A 14513-nucleotide genomic window follows, 5' to 3' on the forward strand; every position below is an offset into this window, starting at 1 on the left:
CTTTCCATTATCTTTTGTTCACTAGTTGTGCACAATAGTACCTAAGAAGTTAGAATGACATGAAGAAGAGAAAGGGTGAGTATTTTCCATGTATAGTTACAATGACCATAAATAAAACCATGTAAAAGAAAAAAAATTATTATTTGGCAACTCATTAAAGTGCTAGAAAAACGGTTCACCTATACATCTTCCCAACACCCAGGGTCCCAGATATTGCTGCAAGATGATTTACATGACATCGACAACTACTTTACACATCTTCCCATGCAATAAAGACTTTAATAATATGCTTGACAAAGAACGTAAGATGGATACATTAGAGGAAATTAAACCAGCAACAATAGCTGCTGAGGGTTATTCCAGAAACAGAAAAGAGATCTAAGTTTCGTGAATCTCAAATTCCTGGAAAGGATGGATTACAAGGTTAACATACAGTAAATACAAGAAGTTCAGACAACAATAAAAGCGGAGTACAAAGACGCACTAAAGGTTGAAGGTGATGACATTGCCAATAAGAGTTCTAAAAGGAAGTATATGCAGAGTAGCCAAACAGCCATACTTTATAGTCTGTGAACCACTTATGGCAAAGAGACATCAGGGATGTCACAGGCTCCAATCTTCCGTATGCGTAAATATACAACTCAATTCCAACTGTGAAAATGGAAAGAATGGCACCTAACAGACTCATGATTATTATTCTAGACAATCCCCCCATGCCTGAATCCATTATCACCACAATCAGTAGCTGAGTCCAAATCGCATGGGGAATCATACCATTTAGAATTATCCGGGTAAAAGCTGTCAACCTGTAAGCCAACAAGACCAACATCCGACACTAAATTATCGTCATGCTTCATGGGCTTGATTAGTTTGCAATCCTCGCAGTTAAGAATGCTCTTCTCATCAAAGTCGCCGCATTTCAGCCACTTTTCGGGCTTGCAAGCATCAGCCAGCAGATCCTTCTCACCCGTACACTCTGTTCTCATCTGATCCCAAGGTGCAACATCCCCAAGGGTTCGCCCAAAGCTATCTTCATCATCCTCAATCAAATCCCCATCCTTGGCATCGCCATACAACCTTTCGTGGTCATGATCGCCCCAATCTGCCAAATCGCTTTCTCCCACCAGCACATCATCCGAATGCGACTTGTCTGAAAAGAATCCAACTGGCTTTGAACTACAGTCTCCTATAGCTCTAAGTTTATTCACAACATCAAACAAATCTTGCGAGACTGAACCCAACTGATCACTAGGGATTTTCGCAATTCTCCCTTCGAGACACCCAACCACATTCCTCAATTCTTGAACTTGTTGCAGAACAGAATGCTGCATATCCCCTTCGTCTTTCCCCATGAACCCAAAACCCTCGTTTTCCATTTCCTCACCCATCCCATAGACCATATCTTGATCCATCAAATATCCCCCCTTATGCCCCACAACTCGATGCATAATCCTCGCATTCCCATCCAACGGCCCGGGTTCATGCCCCGAATGCACTGCATACAACTTAAACACAGCCACCCCTTCCTCCTGATACACAAACGTCTTATCCTTCTCATTATAATTAGCAATGGGCACAATCGCCCTAATCCGAAACCCACAGCCACACCGCTTGGACGCATACGGTTCCCTCTTCAAAACCTTCGACTTCTTCGACGAAGCTGGGTCTCCCGCCCGGTGACAAGCGTAATCCTTAACCTCCGCCATAAACGGCTTATACCTAATATACTTCTGCCTTATACACAACACAACCTTGTGCTTCGCTGCGAGTTGCTGCAGCTTTCGCGGCACCTCCTTCGCAGGGACATCAAACGACTCGGTATACTCAAACCTCCGTCGTTTCGTCCGTTGCATTGACCCGGACGAATCTGAACACACCGGACACTCTGACACGCAAACCCTAATGAAAGACTCAGGTATGCCGTAAAACTTAGCGCCTACAGTCCACATCTGCTTAATTCGTTCTACGGTGTCCTTAAGCCCTAGGTGTTTGAAATCTCCGTCGCAGTGGGAGGACATGACTATGTCCTGCCACTGGTCGATGTGAGAAACAAATTGGTTGGAATTGGACTTGAAGCAGAGGAATTGGTTACCGTGGGGGGTGAGGTGGACGTTGAGCTTGTCCTGGATGCGCTTCCAGGCAGTGAGGTAGGCGGTGTCCTCGTTACGGTCCTTCCAGACGGCGCGCCAGCTGGCGAGGACGGGGAAGGGGGTGGCGGCGCGGATCTCGTCGGGGGTGGCGAGGCGGGAGTCGAGGATGCAGCGGATCATGAGGGAGTGGGATTGGGAGTTGAAGGTGTAGAATTGGGAGGAGACGTGGGGGTCGGGGTCGATGATGTTGTTTGGGTTTGGTGGCCTAGGGTTTTTTTTTGTGGTGGTGGGGTTGAGGGAAACTGCGGCGTCGTGGTGGGGAGGGGGGAGGAGGGGATTGGAGGTGGGGTTTTCGTCGGCGTCTGAGGAGGAGTGGGAGAGGGAGTCGGGGTCGGAGGAAGGGTAGAGGACGATGTCGGACATGGTGGGGGGGAGAGAGAAGGGGTCGTCGAGGAGGGAGGGGTGGGAGTCGGTGTCGTCGTGGTGGTCGTGGAGGATGGGGGGGTCCAGGTGGTGGTGGTGGTGGTGGTGGGAGTGGAAGAGATCGTCCTCGGTTTTGCTTGGATTCATGGCAGCAGAGCAGAGGTATGCCGTATGCGTCTCTCTCTCTCTCTCTCTCTCTCTCTCTCTCTCTCTCTAAAAGGTTTATTATTCGAGTCTCCGTGACATCGCTCCTTTCTCGTGTACTTTATCTCTCTCTCTCTCTCTCTAATTTATACCCCCATGGCCCCATTTGTTCTTTTTTAAAACGAAAATTTGATTTCTACACCCAAAAATTGATACAAATACTTTTTTTTTTCTTTTAACCATTAAATTTACGAAATAATCCCTACATACATACACTTTTTACAAAATTTATGAATTGTTTTTCAAATTTATCCACTAAAAAATGAAAAAAAGTGTTTGCATTAATTTGAAGAACGTAAAAATCAATTTTTCTTTTTAAAATCATAGATCATTGCTTAAATAACAAATAGAGTGATGAGGTCGTGAATTTATGGAATTTTCCTATATGCATTCCACAAATTTATGTTTTGTTCACTTCATAATTTTATTCAAAAAATATTTCTTAACTCAATTATTATTTTTCATTTCTCTCTTTAACTTTTCAATTATTACTCTCTTTTCTCACTCTATCTTTCTCCATTTTTTACTTCTCTCCGATCATTACTCTCATTTCTCTCTCCACTCATTTTTCAAAAACACTACTCAAATTACAAACCGAACAAAGCATTAGTACTCTCATGTCCCGTAAAGTTAGTTCCTACGAAATTACATGTAATTTTCAAACTTAAAAATAATATATTTATTAAAAATATTTTTTTTGTGAAATTTGGATCTGATTTGATAGTTTTCAATAGATATTTTGAACGGTGTAAAAAATAAAAATAAAAGATACATTATTTTTAGGTTTGAAAAGTGCACGTAATTTCATAAGGGACCGACCACCTTTATGGGATGAAGGGGGTAAATTGAGATCAGCATGAAATTTAATCATTATTTTTATAGTATATATAAGATTAAAAAGTTCAACTTTTATGTATGGAGTATTAGATAATGATGAAATATGTTTGTTTGTCTTTGATTGACAAATCTCTAAGTTTAATTGAATTGAAAACATTGGGCACAAATTAAGCTGGGTGCAAACTCTGTTGAAGATTTCTATGTTTTTTTAAAGGCGAAGACTGGTGCGAAAACTAGTACTAGTATCAGTTTCTAATATAGGAATTTGTTGAAATTCATCTACCAAATACCTTGATAGAATCATACTTACCGAAATTTGTTGAAATTTTATTTTTTGAGAACAAGATCATTCCATTTATATTAAAACGAAAAGAGTACAACTATAACAACAACATAAAATACAACAAAAGATTCAAAAGATCCCGGGAAAAAACAAAGGAAAACAACAACAAAATAAAGACCACGCCAATATCATACAGAAACTTTTTAGTTAAAAGAAGTTCTCACTTTGTGGAATGCATATAGGAAAATTCATATCTGTACATTAATATTAGGATAGATTTTAAAATAGAGACATTATTATTAAAGTAATGACATTTGAAAGGCAAAGGGTGGACTTCCTACCAGTTTCCAATGTAGAGTTTGACTAGCATGTGCAGTGGAGGGCGCTGGAACTGGAAGACATACACAACCAGGAACAACCGGACAAGCAACCTTAGGACAAATGTGAGTGAAGACCCAGTTCAACTGGAGTTTTACTCAATTCACAGTACTTCCCGAGTAGTATGTTTATACATTATCGTGTGATCCATGATGGGATCAGAGGGTCTAATGGCGGCGACCGCCATGACAATAATTTTAAAAAATGTAATTATTATATATATAAAAAACAATATTTATGCCCAACTTATATAGTCTCGCCACAACTAGATTTTTTTAGTATACATTTCACCACTTCTAGGGTAAAATCCTGGTTTCGTTCTTGCATGTGATAAGGCTGCAAACGAATTGAGTTGCTCGTCAGTAGTCTTGAGCAGTTCGAGGCTTGGCTACCCGACATTGCTCGTAAGTAGTCTTGAGCAGTTTGGCTCAACTAGTTTGGTAATTGGGTCGAGCTCAAGCTCGAGTTTTTGCTTGTTTAATAAACGAACCGAGTTTAACATTCCAAAATTTGACTCGGCTTGGAAAAAATAGTTCCAACTCGTTTAAAGATGCTTGTTTAATAAATAAATCGAGACTCGGCTTTCTTACAATAGTTTACAGTGCTCAATCTCGAACACAACGAAGCTCGATTCGGCTCGTTTGTAACTCCAATCTGGAGCATCATGTGGTGTTGCTCTCTGGAGCATCATGTGTTGGTACTTCAAGAGTCTAGTTCAACACATTTGTGTGGACTCGCATGCTTGATGTACACTTGGTGGTAGAACTCGCGTGTGTGTTGAAGAAGCAAGTGGAGTATAATTTTCCCATTAGCATGAGTTATGCAAACATCATACAACATGTTTGAGGGACTGTGTTGCGCAGCGTATTGTGCGAGGTAAATCGCCACCGTTCCGGTCTCGCTACGATAATCGGAAACGTTCACTTTCGTATAGTTCATCCAGTAGAATAAGTATATCAAAAATCCACTCAATCAGATATCATTAAGTGCCTCATCCAAACATTATTATCTTGAAATTATTAAGTGTACCCAAAAACAGTGGATTTTAATCTAGTGTTTCGGATCTATTCGTTTCAAGATAATAATATTTGGATGAGGCACGTAATGACATTCGATCGAGCTAATTTTTGGCACACTTATTTTATTTGATGAGTTCTGCGAAGTGAACGTTTTTGATCATCGGAGCGAGACCGGAGCGGCGACGATATGCCCCGCACAGCACGAGGCTGGCAGCACAGTCCCTCGGTCGGTGTTTGAGATAGCTGTAGATACAAATTTTAGATTAGTTTCAGATTCTGCTGCAAATTTAGATTCTTTTTAGATTCAGTTTCAAATGTTGATGCAAATTTTAAATTTTAAAAGAACTTGAGAAACTTATTTGTTGCAACTTGGGAGATTACAAGAATTTCATTTCTTTTTTTGAGAATTTGTGTTACAAAATCCAAAAATCTGTAGATTTAGAATTTTGAAATTTTGAGAATTTCTTTTCATGCAGCTTTTAAAAAATAGTTATGTAAGATTTTTGACAGCATTATAAGCTAATTTTTAGAAGTTAGAATTTTAAAATCTGTCAAAAGTAATTTATCAATTATCACTAACACCCTAGAGAGTTGTACACAAATATGTGGTGCAGGAGTGTTCCCATGGGGCAGCTGGGGAGGGCTTTTTCGCCATTAGTTCCACCACCGTCCACTGGTGGCTCAACCGCCGGATATCAGGGTAGAGGGGGGCGGCCAATTGCTTCGGAAAACAACCATCCGTGTGAATTGGGGTCGGATAATTCAGGTAATGGTGACTGTTCTTGGTCAATTTCTGTTTCTAATTTGAGCCTTTGGACTGTAAGGGTTTTCATAAGAAAAGAAAGAGCTATGATTTCTGGTTAATTCACTCATTTGGATGGAGAATTTTGGTGAGAAATGAAAAGGAAAGTGCAAAAATGAAGTTTCTTAACTGGCTCTTCTCTTTCTCACCAAATCTCACAAAAAGTGGTGAGATTGGGTGAGAAAGGACTCCCCTTTCTTATCTCACCCTTTCTCACAATCCAAAGGGACTCCGAGTGAATTTTCAAGCTTGGTCTGTAAAGAAAATTTCTGTACTTCATCATTCTAAACTTTTCGCTTGTAATGTGGAGGGGATTGTTGTACCCTCATTCAATTTGGTTCGCGCTTCGCTAACTATTTGATATTATAGTAACTGGGGATGCAAACGGTAGAACCTAGGTTATAAGCACTTGCTATACGCAGCTGCCGATGTAAGTTGTGTTCTTATTATTCGGTGGTTAGTGAAAATTGGTGTGAGCCGTGGATGTACTCAACTATGCATTTGGGAAAGTACGCAAAAGTCTCCGTGTCTTTGGGTCTTTATTTCTTTTCTTGATTGTTCTTTGCATGTTTTGTGTTTGTTGTTTGGCCAATTTTGCAACAGGAAGCTTGTATTGGTACTATCTTCTCGTTCTTTGTGTTTGGTAGATTTTATGGTTTTCGGGCTTTTCATTTGAGTTATGGGTACTAGCTCGTTTGTTAAGCTTCTATCATTTGCCTATTTTGCATTTTTTTTTCATATGGTGTTATTTAAGAAAAAAAATAAACAAACCCTAGTCTCATATTTGGGCTACTACCTTATGTGATGCTTCTGCTTATATCTTGTAGTGATTGGTAGTTTGCAACTTTGCATGGAAATGAATTGCGGCTTTTGAGGCATATCTCCCGGGACTGTACATAGGAGTAGATGAAAAATAGAACATGGCCTGAGACCATTCTCTATTACCAATTCACAATTGACGGCCTAAGTTTTTGTATGGATTCACAGCAGTTGGCTAGAATCCTAAACTTACATTCAGCATCTCACATGGCCAATTGAGAGTGGAAGACTATGACAATTCAGTTTAAACCTGTAAAGTCACTGATTGTGATTGAACTCTCTCTTTCTGTGCATGTAAAATTTTGTCACAGCTGTCAGAAGTCAGGACTTATGTGCATTTCCCCTTTCTTCCCAACCACTTGTCACCTTAAAAAGCCATGTTTTCTTAGTACAAGCTCAGTTGCTCTAACATGAATATCCAATTTGTCCCCTAGTTGATGCAGATAACTGGTTTGATGTTTCTTAATTTCCTGTAAGTTCCGAGACAAAAGGGGCGTCAGAGTTTGATTCTTTCTTGTCTGATTACCTTCTTCATCTCAGGTTGTTGTGGGGAGTGTTTCGCTAAGCGGGCATCAAGAACACCAACGCAAGAAGCTGACCTAACTTGTCCTCCAATCCTCTGGGCTCTAATGCTGTGTTTCCTGGTAATGGGTACACCGCAATCTACGGTGCAAAGGAGCAAAATAATTCTGCAGTTCTGGAGCCAAACCAGGATTCTACCATGCAAATAGAGAACTGGGCATCCACGGGAGAAAATACACTGGACACTAGAAAGTCGGCGACTGACATCAGCATAGGCTATGAGCTGAGATATCCGAACTGTTGTGTTCATGACAACAATCATCGTTATCAGGGAGTGTATGATAAACTACAGCTGCGGATTTATATATTTGTCTTTACTTTATGCCTGGGAAGTGGGATTGAGAGTTGAATATGCTGATTTTTTCAGTCTCTGCTGCCTTTAGGTGTTGAACTTTTTTCGTATTGAAATTGTGCATCAATTTCCTGAAATGAGAACCATAGTTTTAGCAACTTTTTGCTGTGCTTGTTTTTTATTTGTGTGGAGTGGAGATATACCATATTATTTGTTAGAAATTTTGGAATATGATAGCCAAATTAGCTCTATCCTGAGGAGGTTTGTATGACCATGTTTTGGCCTTTGTGACAAACCTGGCTTGGGAGTACTTTTACTTTCAGATTTTTTAGAAATTTTCTTGATGTGTTCAGACATGACGCTAAAACATGATTTAACTGGTTTTAGTGCGCGGTGTTTTAACAAGTTAAGAAAATTGACCTTTATTGACCATGTTGGTAGGTAGCATGTATCGAAGTGATTCTTGCACAAAATTTGCGTACAGAACTTTCGTGCTCATTGTTTCGACTAGATTCTTTAAGAGATCACTAGAAATTACTACTTCTCTGTCCAGGTTACTGCTTTTCCTTTTCCGTATCTTTGTGATTTCCTCCCACTCATATTTTTGCAGAAATCCATGATGCAAATCAAGCCTCCGGGAATCAACCTAAACCAGGCAACCAATGTATGTATTTAGCAGTTCTTCATTTCAGTTGCTGAAAAACAGTGCCTCAGTTTTGGGAGCAACCAGCTGGCATATAGTAACATATTCCAACTGCATCTGTTTGTCAATGTCATTTATTTTAGCTATTCCAGTATCTGGCAGGAAATGCATAATTAAGGTTTCATCTCTCTCTCTCTCTGGACAAGGAGCGAGTCAGACTCCAAATTCTTTATATTAGATCCATGTTGAAGTCTCTGTCTCTCTCATACGCACACAATCACACCCCTACACGAAGACACCCACACACCCCTCTACTGTTTTTTTTCTATAACTTCTAATATCTCCAGTCACAAACACTTCAATATTCAGCCCTTGGCACATAAAGTCTGCATAAATTATCAATTTTCCTAATGCTCATCCATATTTTAGTTTGCACCTCTTCCATTTGTGGGGCTCACATTGAGTTTAAAATTACTAGTACAATTCTATGTACACATTTGCTGAGAAATTTCTTGACGGCCTTTTAATTGCTTGAGACTCAAGTATCTAAATCGACACGGGCAGAATGAGGTTTAAAAATTAAGATATAGTGTACTGCTCAATTACATCACTGGCTGTATAAAAAGAGACAAAAAAATGTTCTCTCACAGGAGAAGAAGAAGAAGAAGACACCCTTGAAGGTATTTTGCAGGGGATGATGATGGCAAGAGTAGTTGCACTTATATTCCACCTCTTGTTTCTTGTCCCCAAGTTTCTCTCAACCATGACAAAATCTAGTTTCGTGGTTTTATTCTTCTTTATTAATTTACTTTTCATAGCAATCTGGATGGGGGGTCTGAAATCTTCTGTTCAAGATTGTGATTCATTCTCCTATCTTCCACCTTTATTTGTGGAAGCAGAGTATCAATTACCAGAGGAATTGAAAGACGAAGATTCCATTGTTCATGACAACGATGATTTTCTCCCTCGTTTGGTACTCGTAGAATACAAAAAGGAAGAACCCTTGTTGCTCGTATATTCTGATGATGATGGTGATGGTTTTCACGGTTACGATGGTTACGAAGAGGATAGCGATGACAGTGGTGGTGACAACGATGACGTTGATAGTGAAGACGAGGGACTGGAGGATTTAAAGAGGTTCGAAGAATTCATAGCCAAACAAAAAGGGAATTGGAGGGAGGAGTTGCTCAATGACAAGTTACTTTGCGTAACAGCAGGTACATAGCAAAGATACAAAAAAATACAGTGCTCTTGTCTTGCACACATATACAGAATACAAACATGTATGTAAATAGGGGTTTTTCTCTTTCCCCGCCCCCCTTTTTTTTTAATAAGGAGCAAGGGATTTCAATTCAAGGTCTGTATCACTTTGCACAGCAGCAGCTAAATACAAGCAAAGAAAGTATGTACAAAATACATACATGTGACCCAACACGTCCTTCTTTCCCGGCAACGAAACGAGATTTTCGGCCAGTTCCCCTTCGATCTATATGTGTGTACATAGAGGGGTGTTCTCTTTCCCTTTGTTTTCATGTGGGGAGTTGGGGATTTCACTCAGTATCTGTATATGTCCCTTTCGTTTGTGGACAATTGTAAGACTCAACCCAAAAGTGTATCTTGTGTCACCAGATATGAAAGCTGCAATTTTTTTTTTTAAAGCTGCATTCAAAAAAAGTTTATTTTGATATTATTATTATTTTTCTAATTCTTTTTGTATTTAAGTTGAAATTTGTGTAGTTAAGTAAATATTGGTAGGTCTTTTCTATCTATATTTGCTAAAGGAGATGGCTTCTCAACCCAATATTGGAGATCTTTTATTTTGTGTCAAGATGTTTCAACCAGTCAAAACGCATGTTTATCGAACAATGATTAGTACATGATCTGGAGACATTTTCTGCTCAATAATGGGATCTGCCGGCTTTCGATCCAGCTGCGGCAAAACCTGTTGATATCTCCGGTCATACGTTAGTCGATATCTGATGAAAAAGATTTGCTTATATGGTTAAGCATCTCCATATTATTTTTTGATTTGTTTATGGATCTCAGCGAAATTTATAAAATATTACTAAAATAAACGACTCAAATCAGATTTTCAAGATAGGCCAGGCTCGATAATTACCAAGATGCAACCCTGCAGTTTTTCTTGACAACTGCCTGGAAGCATCTACAGGATCAGCATGACGTGTACTTCATTGCATCATGCATCTTGAACTGGTCAAGACTTGCTTAGCTCATGACTGAGCAAATCATTGTCAAATGGAAAAAAATACAGTTTTCCCCTTGTACTTTCCTTTAAAGATCACTTTGGTCAAGTCCGTGGCTGAATTAGGGAAAATTTCACGTAGGCACCTGACCTTTCACACAAATCACACATATACACCTGACCTTTCTTAAATTTCATATAAACATCTGAGCTTTCTAAAAACTCATCAATTCAACACCTGACCATTCTTAAATTTCATATAAACACTTGAGCTTTTTAAAAACTTATCAATTCAACACCTGCCGTCACTCCTCTGTCTAAAACCAAACGGAAAAAAAGTTAAGTGCTCCAATTTTTTATTTGTTTGAATCTGTATGAAGATTTTATTTTTCTTATCATTTTATCCTTCAGAATCATAATGAATTTTTGACTCGAAAGTTCTCGTTAGTCGGCTCTAAGAAAGTTGTAGAATCAAATACTCTCTCGTCCCTATTTTATAGTCCAGTATTCAATTTTGGGCTGTCCCTTAATAAGTGTCCATTTTGTAAAGTTAGTGGGTAAAAGTTGGTGAACTTTTCATTTTGCTCCTAAAAGTAGATTCCATTTTAAAAAGTTAGTGAGTAAAAGTGTAATGATGATGGTTAAGTAGGAAAAATGGAGGAAAAAGTTGATGTGAAAGGTATAATGATGATGTCTTTTTAATAAGTTGGAGTTACAAAGCAGGACACTTAAAAAGGGACAGAGGGAGTATCTCTTAGGGCTAACTAACGAAAGCTTTAGAGTAAAAAATTAATTATGATTCTTTAGGATAAAATGATTAGAGAAATAAAATCTTAGTACCGGTTTTAACAGATTGAAAATTACAGCACTTAATTTTTTAACCATATTTTTTAATATATAAACAATCTATACATGATTGAAAAATTAATTGCTCCAATTTTCAATTCGTTTGAACCGATGTGAAAATCTTATTTATTTGATCATTTTATGCTAAAGGATAATAATTAATTTTTGACTCTATGGCTCTCGTTAGTTAGCTTTAAGAGATATATTTGATTCTACGATTTTCTTATGGCTGACTAACGAGAGCTTTAGAGTCAAAAATTAATTATGATTTTTTTGGATAAAATGATTAGAAAAATAAGATCTTAGCACTGGTTCAAACAAATAAAAAATTAGAGCACTTAACTTTTTTTCCATTTGGTTTTAGATGGAGGAGTGACGGCAGGTGTTAAATTGATGAATTTTTAGAAAGCTCAGGTGTTTATATGAAATTTAAGAAATGTCAGATGTTGAATTGATGAGTTTTTAGAAAGCTCAGGTGTTTATATGAAATTTAAGAAAGATCAAATGCTTATGTGTGATTTGTGTGAAAGGTCAAGTGCCTACGTGAAATTTTCCCGCTGAATTATTATCGAATCTTCGCAAGGATCGCGGGCTATGAGCTGTATATTCTTCTTTATTTTATGTCGGGAAGCCAGATTAATAACAGTTGAATATGCTGATTTTTTATTTATGTGGAGTTGTGTTATTTAGGCTCCGTTCCAAAACACTATCTTTAAAAATAAGTATTTGTTTTATATTTTTAAATTTAAAAATAACGTAAATAAAAAATAATTTTTTTTGCACCATATAAAAGATCTCGATGAGATCTATCAAACAAGATAAATATTGATAGAAAAATTATTTGTGTAAACATATCATTTTTGAACTTGAAATTGCCTTATTAAAAAATAAGTACTTATACCGGAACGGGGCCTAATTACTATAGCTGCTGATTTTGCCACTTCCTTTTTTGTTAACACCACTCCCCTGCAAATATATTTTTGATACAAAAATATACTTGTAGGAAAGTAACATTAACAAAAAAGAGAGTGGTAAAATCATTTCTCATTACTATTTGTTAGAAATTATGGAATGTGATAGCCAAATATTAGCTCTTTTAGCGGTAACCGTCCACGTGCGGCTCCGTGAGAAGGGTGGCGAACAAAAATGGCCTTCTTTGTACCTCACTCCTGGCCTGGCTAGAGAGAACTTCTATTTATATACTTTTGCTAGAATTTTTTTTTGGCATGTTGAAGACAGGACGCTAAAACATGATTTGACCTGTTTTATGGCACTAGGGATCCTTTTTACCCATTTTTTTGGTGTACTAATGTAGCAAGTGAATTGCAACCGCAAGGTCATGTATGAGATCATACGACCCTGCGACTGCAATTCACTTGGTAATGGGTATATAAAAAATGGGTACAAAGAACTCTGAGCCGTTTTAGTACTATGCTTTAACAAGTCAAGGAAATCGACCTCGTCCACCATGTTGGTAGGTACTCCCTCCGTTCCAAAATGAGTGACTTTTTTGAAAAATCGTGTCATTTTCAATTGCTTATATCTTTCAATATAAATATTAAAAAATATGCAATATGGATCTTGTTTGATAGATTTTAATTAGTTCTACTAAACAAAATTTTCAAAATCACATAATACTTCAAAAATTGAAAGGTATAAGCATTTTAAAATGACATAAAGTCCCAAAAAGGTCACTCATTTTAGAATAGAGGGAATATGTATCATCGACCTGGTTCGTTTTGGGTATTTTGGATTTGAATTTACAGGTAATGAGTGTAGAGAGAAGTAGAGTAATACTCCCTCCGTTCAATTTTTATTGTCTATTTTTTGTTTTTTCGTGTCGTTCTTTCAACGCTTATATCTCCCAATCTACAATATTTTTCATTATTTTGGAAACTTCGTATTATAGATCTAATCGAGAATTATCAAACAAGATCCATATTGCATATTTTTTGAGATTCATATTAGAAGATATAAGCGTTGAAAAAACAGCACGAAAAACGAAAATAGACAATAAAAATGGGACAGAGGGAGAAAATATGGGTAATAATTGAAAAAAGATAAATAAAAATAAAAATAATGATTGAAGATAGGGGTAATGAGTGGAGAAAGAAAAAACAGGATAATAATTACAAATTCAAAACCCAAATACCCATTTATGTATTTGTCCAGAAATCCCCCGATGCAAATCCAGCCTTCGGGATCTTTCTAACCTAAACCAGGCAACCAAAGCCTGTACTTAGCTCAGCCTTCGGGATCTTTCTAACAATGAAGTCAAGGTCATTTTTTTTAGTTATCATCTTTCAAGAAATACATAATTAATGTTTCCTCCTCCTCCTTTGTCCCCCTACTCTGACGAGGAGCTGAGTCGGATTCTTTATGCTAATTAGATCGATATAGAACTCTCTCTCTCAGAAAAGTGCACGCGCACACAATCATATCCACAAGGAGCGAGTCGGACTCCAATTCTTTATGGTAATTAGATCGATATAGAGCACTCTCTCTCTCTCTAAAGCGCACACGCACACAATCATTCCCGCACCCCCCACCCCCTATGGTCTCTCTCTCATATACACACACATACAGCCCCCTTTATTGACCTTTTCTATAATTTATACACACACATGGGTCCCTTTATTGACCTTTTCTATAATTTTACTAACCGATCAATTATTTAGCAATTCAAGAGCATCGTCACATTCTGCTCTGGACCACTCTGGAATCATACATTCATGTGGATCTATACACTTAGTCGTGAACCCCTCGGAAATATGTAATTGTGGAGTGTTCTGAAAACCACGTGAAGGTACTCCTGGAGGACCCAGACTACTGAGTAATTTCACCCAACTTCTAATATCTCCTGTCACAGACACTTTTAATCCTCCCTTGCGCACAGTCAGCACAAATAGTACTCAATTATATATCCCAATGCTTAACCATATTTTAGTTTACACCGGTTCCACTTTTGTGGGGGCTCTCATTGAGTTTAATTTACAATACATTTGCTAAGAAATTTCATGACAGCCTTCCTTCAATTACTTGAGACTCAAGTATCTAAATTAATGTCGACAGCACCGGCATTTACACAAGCA

General features: G+C 38.0%; 2 protein-coding genes across 2 annotated transcripts; one reads left to right on the forward strand and one right to left on the reverse strand.

Annotated features, from left to right (window-relative positions):
- Positions 1-373: 373 nt before the first annotated feature.
- On the reverse strand, positions 374-2776 carry LOC131333226 (uncharacterized). Its single transcript, XM_058367644.1, has one exon. It carries the CDS (start codon positions 2658-2660, stop codon positions 699-701), a length of 1962 nt encoding a protein of 653 aa, XP_058223627.1. The 5' UTR covers positions 2661-2776; the 3' UTR covers positions 374-698.
- A 3027-nt stretch (positions 2777-5803) lies between these two features.
- LOC131333868 (uncharacterized) lies at positions 5804-10025 on the forward strand. The gene is made up of 2 exons (XM_058368656.1): positions 5804-6000; positions 7396-10025. Exon 2 carries the CDS (start codon positions 9067-9069, stop codon positions 9595-9597), a length of 531 nt encoding a protein of 176 aa, XP_058224639.1. The 5' UTR covers positions 5804-6000; positions 7396-9066; the 3' UTR covers positions 9598-10025.
- The last annotated feature ends 4488 nt before the right edge of the window (positions 10026-14513 follow it).

Source organism: Rhododendron vialii, chromosome 7a (genome assembly GCF_030253575.1).
Source record: "Rhododendron vialii isolate Sample 1 chromosome 7a, ASM3025357v1".
NCBI classification, from domain to species: Eukaryota; Viridiplantae; Streptophyta; class Magnoliopsida; order Ericales; family Ericaceae; genus Rhododendron; species Rhododendron vialii.

What these genes read in the sequence shown, in the direction of transcription:
- LOC131333226 (XM_058367644.1), bottom strand. Translation starts at nt 2,660, where the DNA reads ATGAATCCAAGCAAAACCGAGGACGATCTCTTCCACTCCCACCACCAC.
- LOC131333868 (XM_058368656.1), top strand. Translation starts at nt 9,067, where the DNA reads ATGATGATGGCAAGAGTAGTTGCACTTATATTCCACCTCTTGTTTCTT.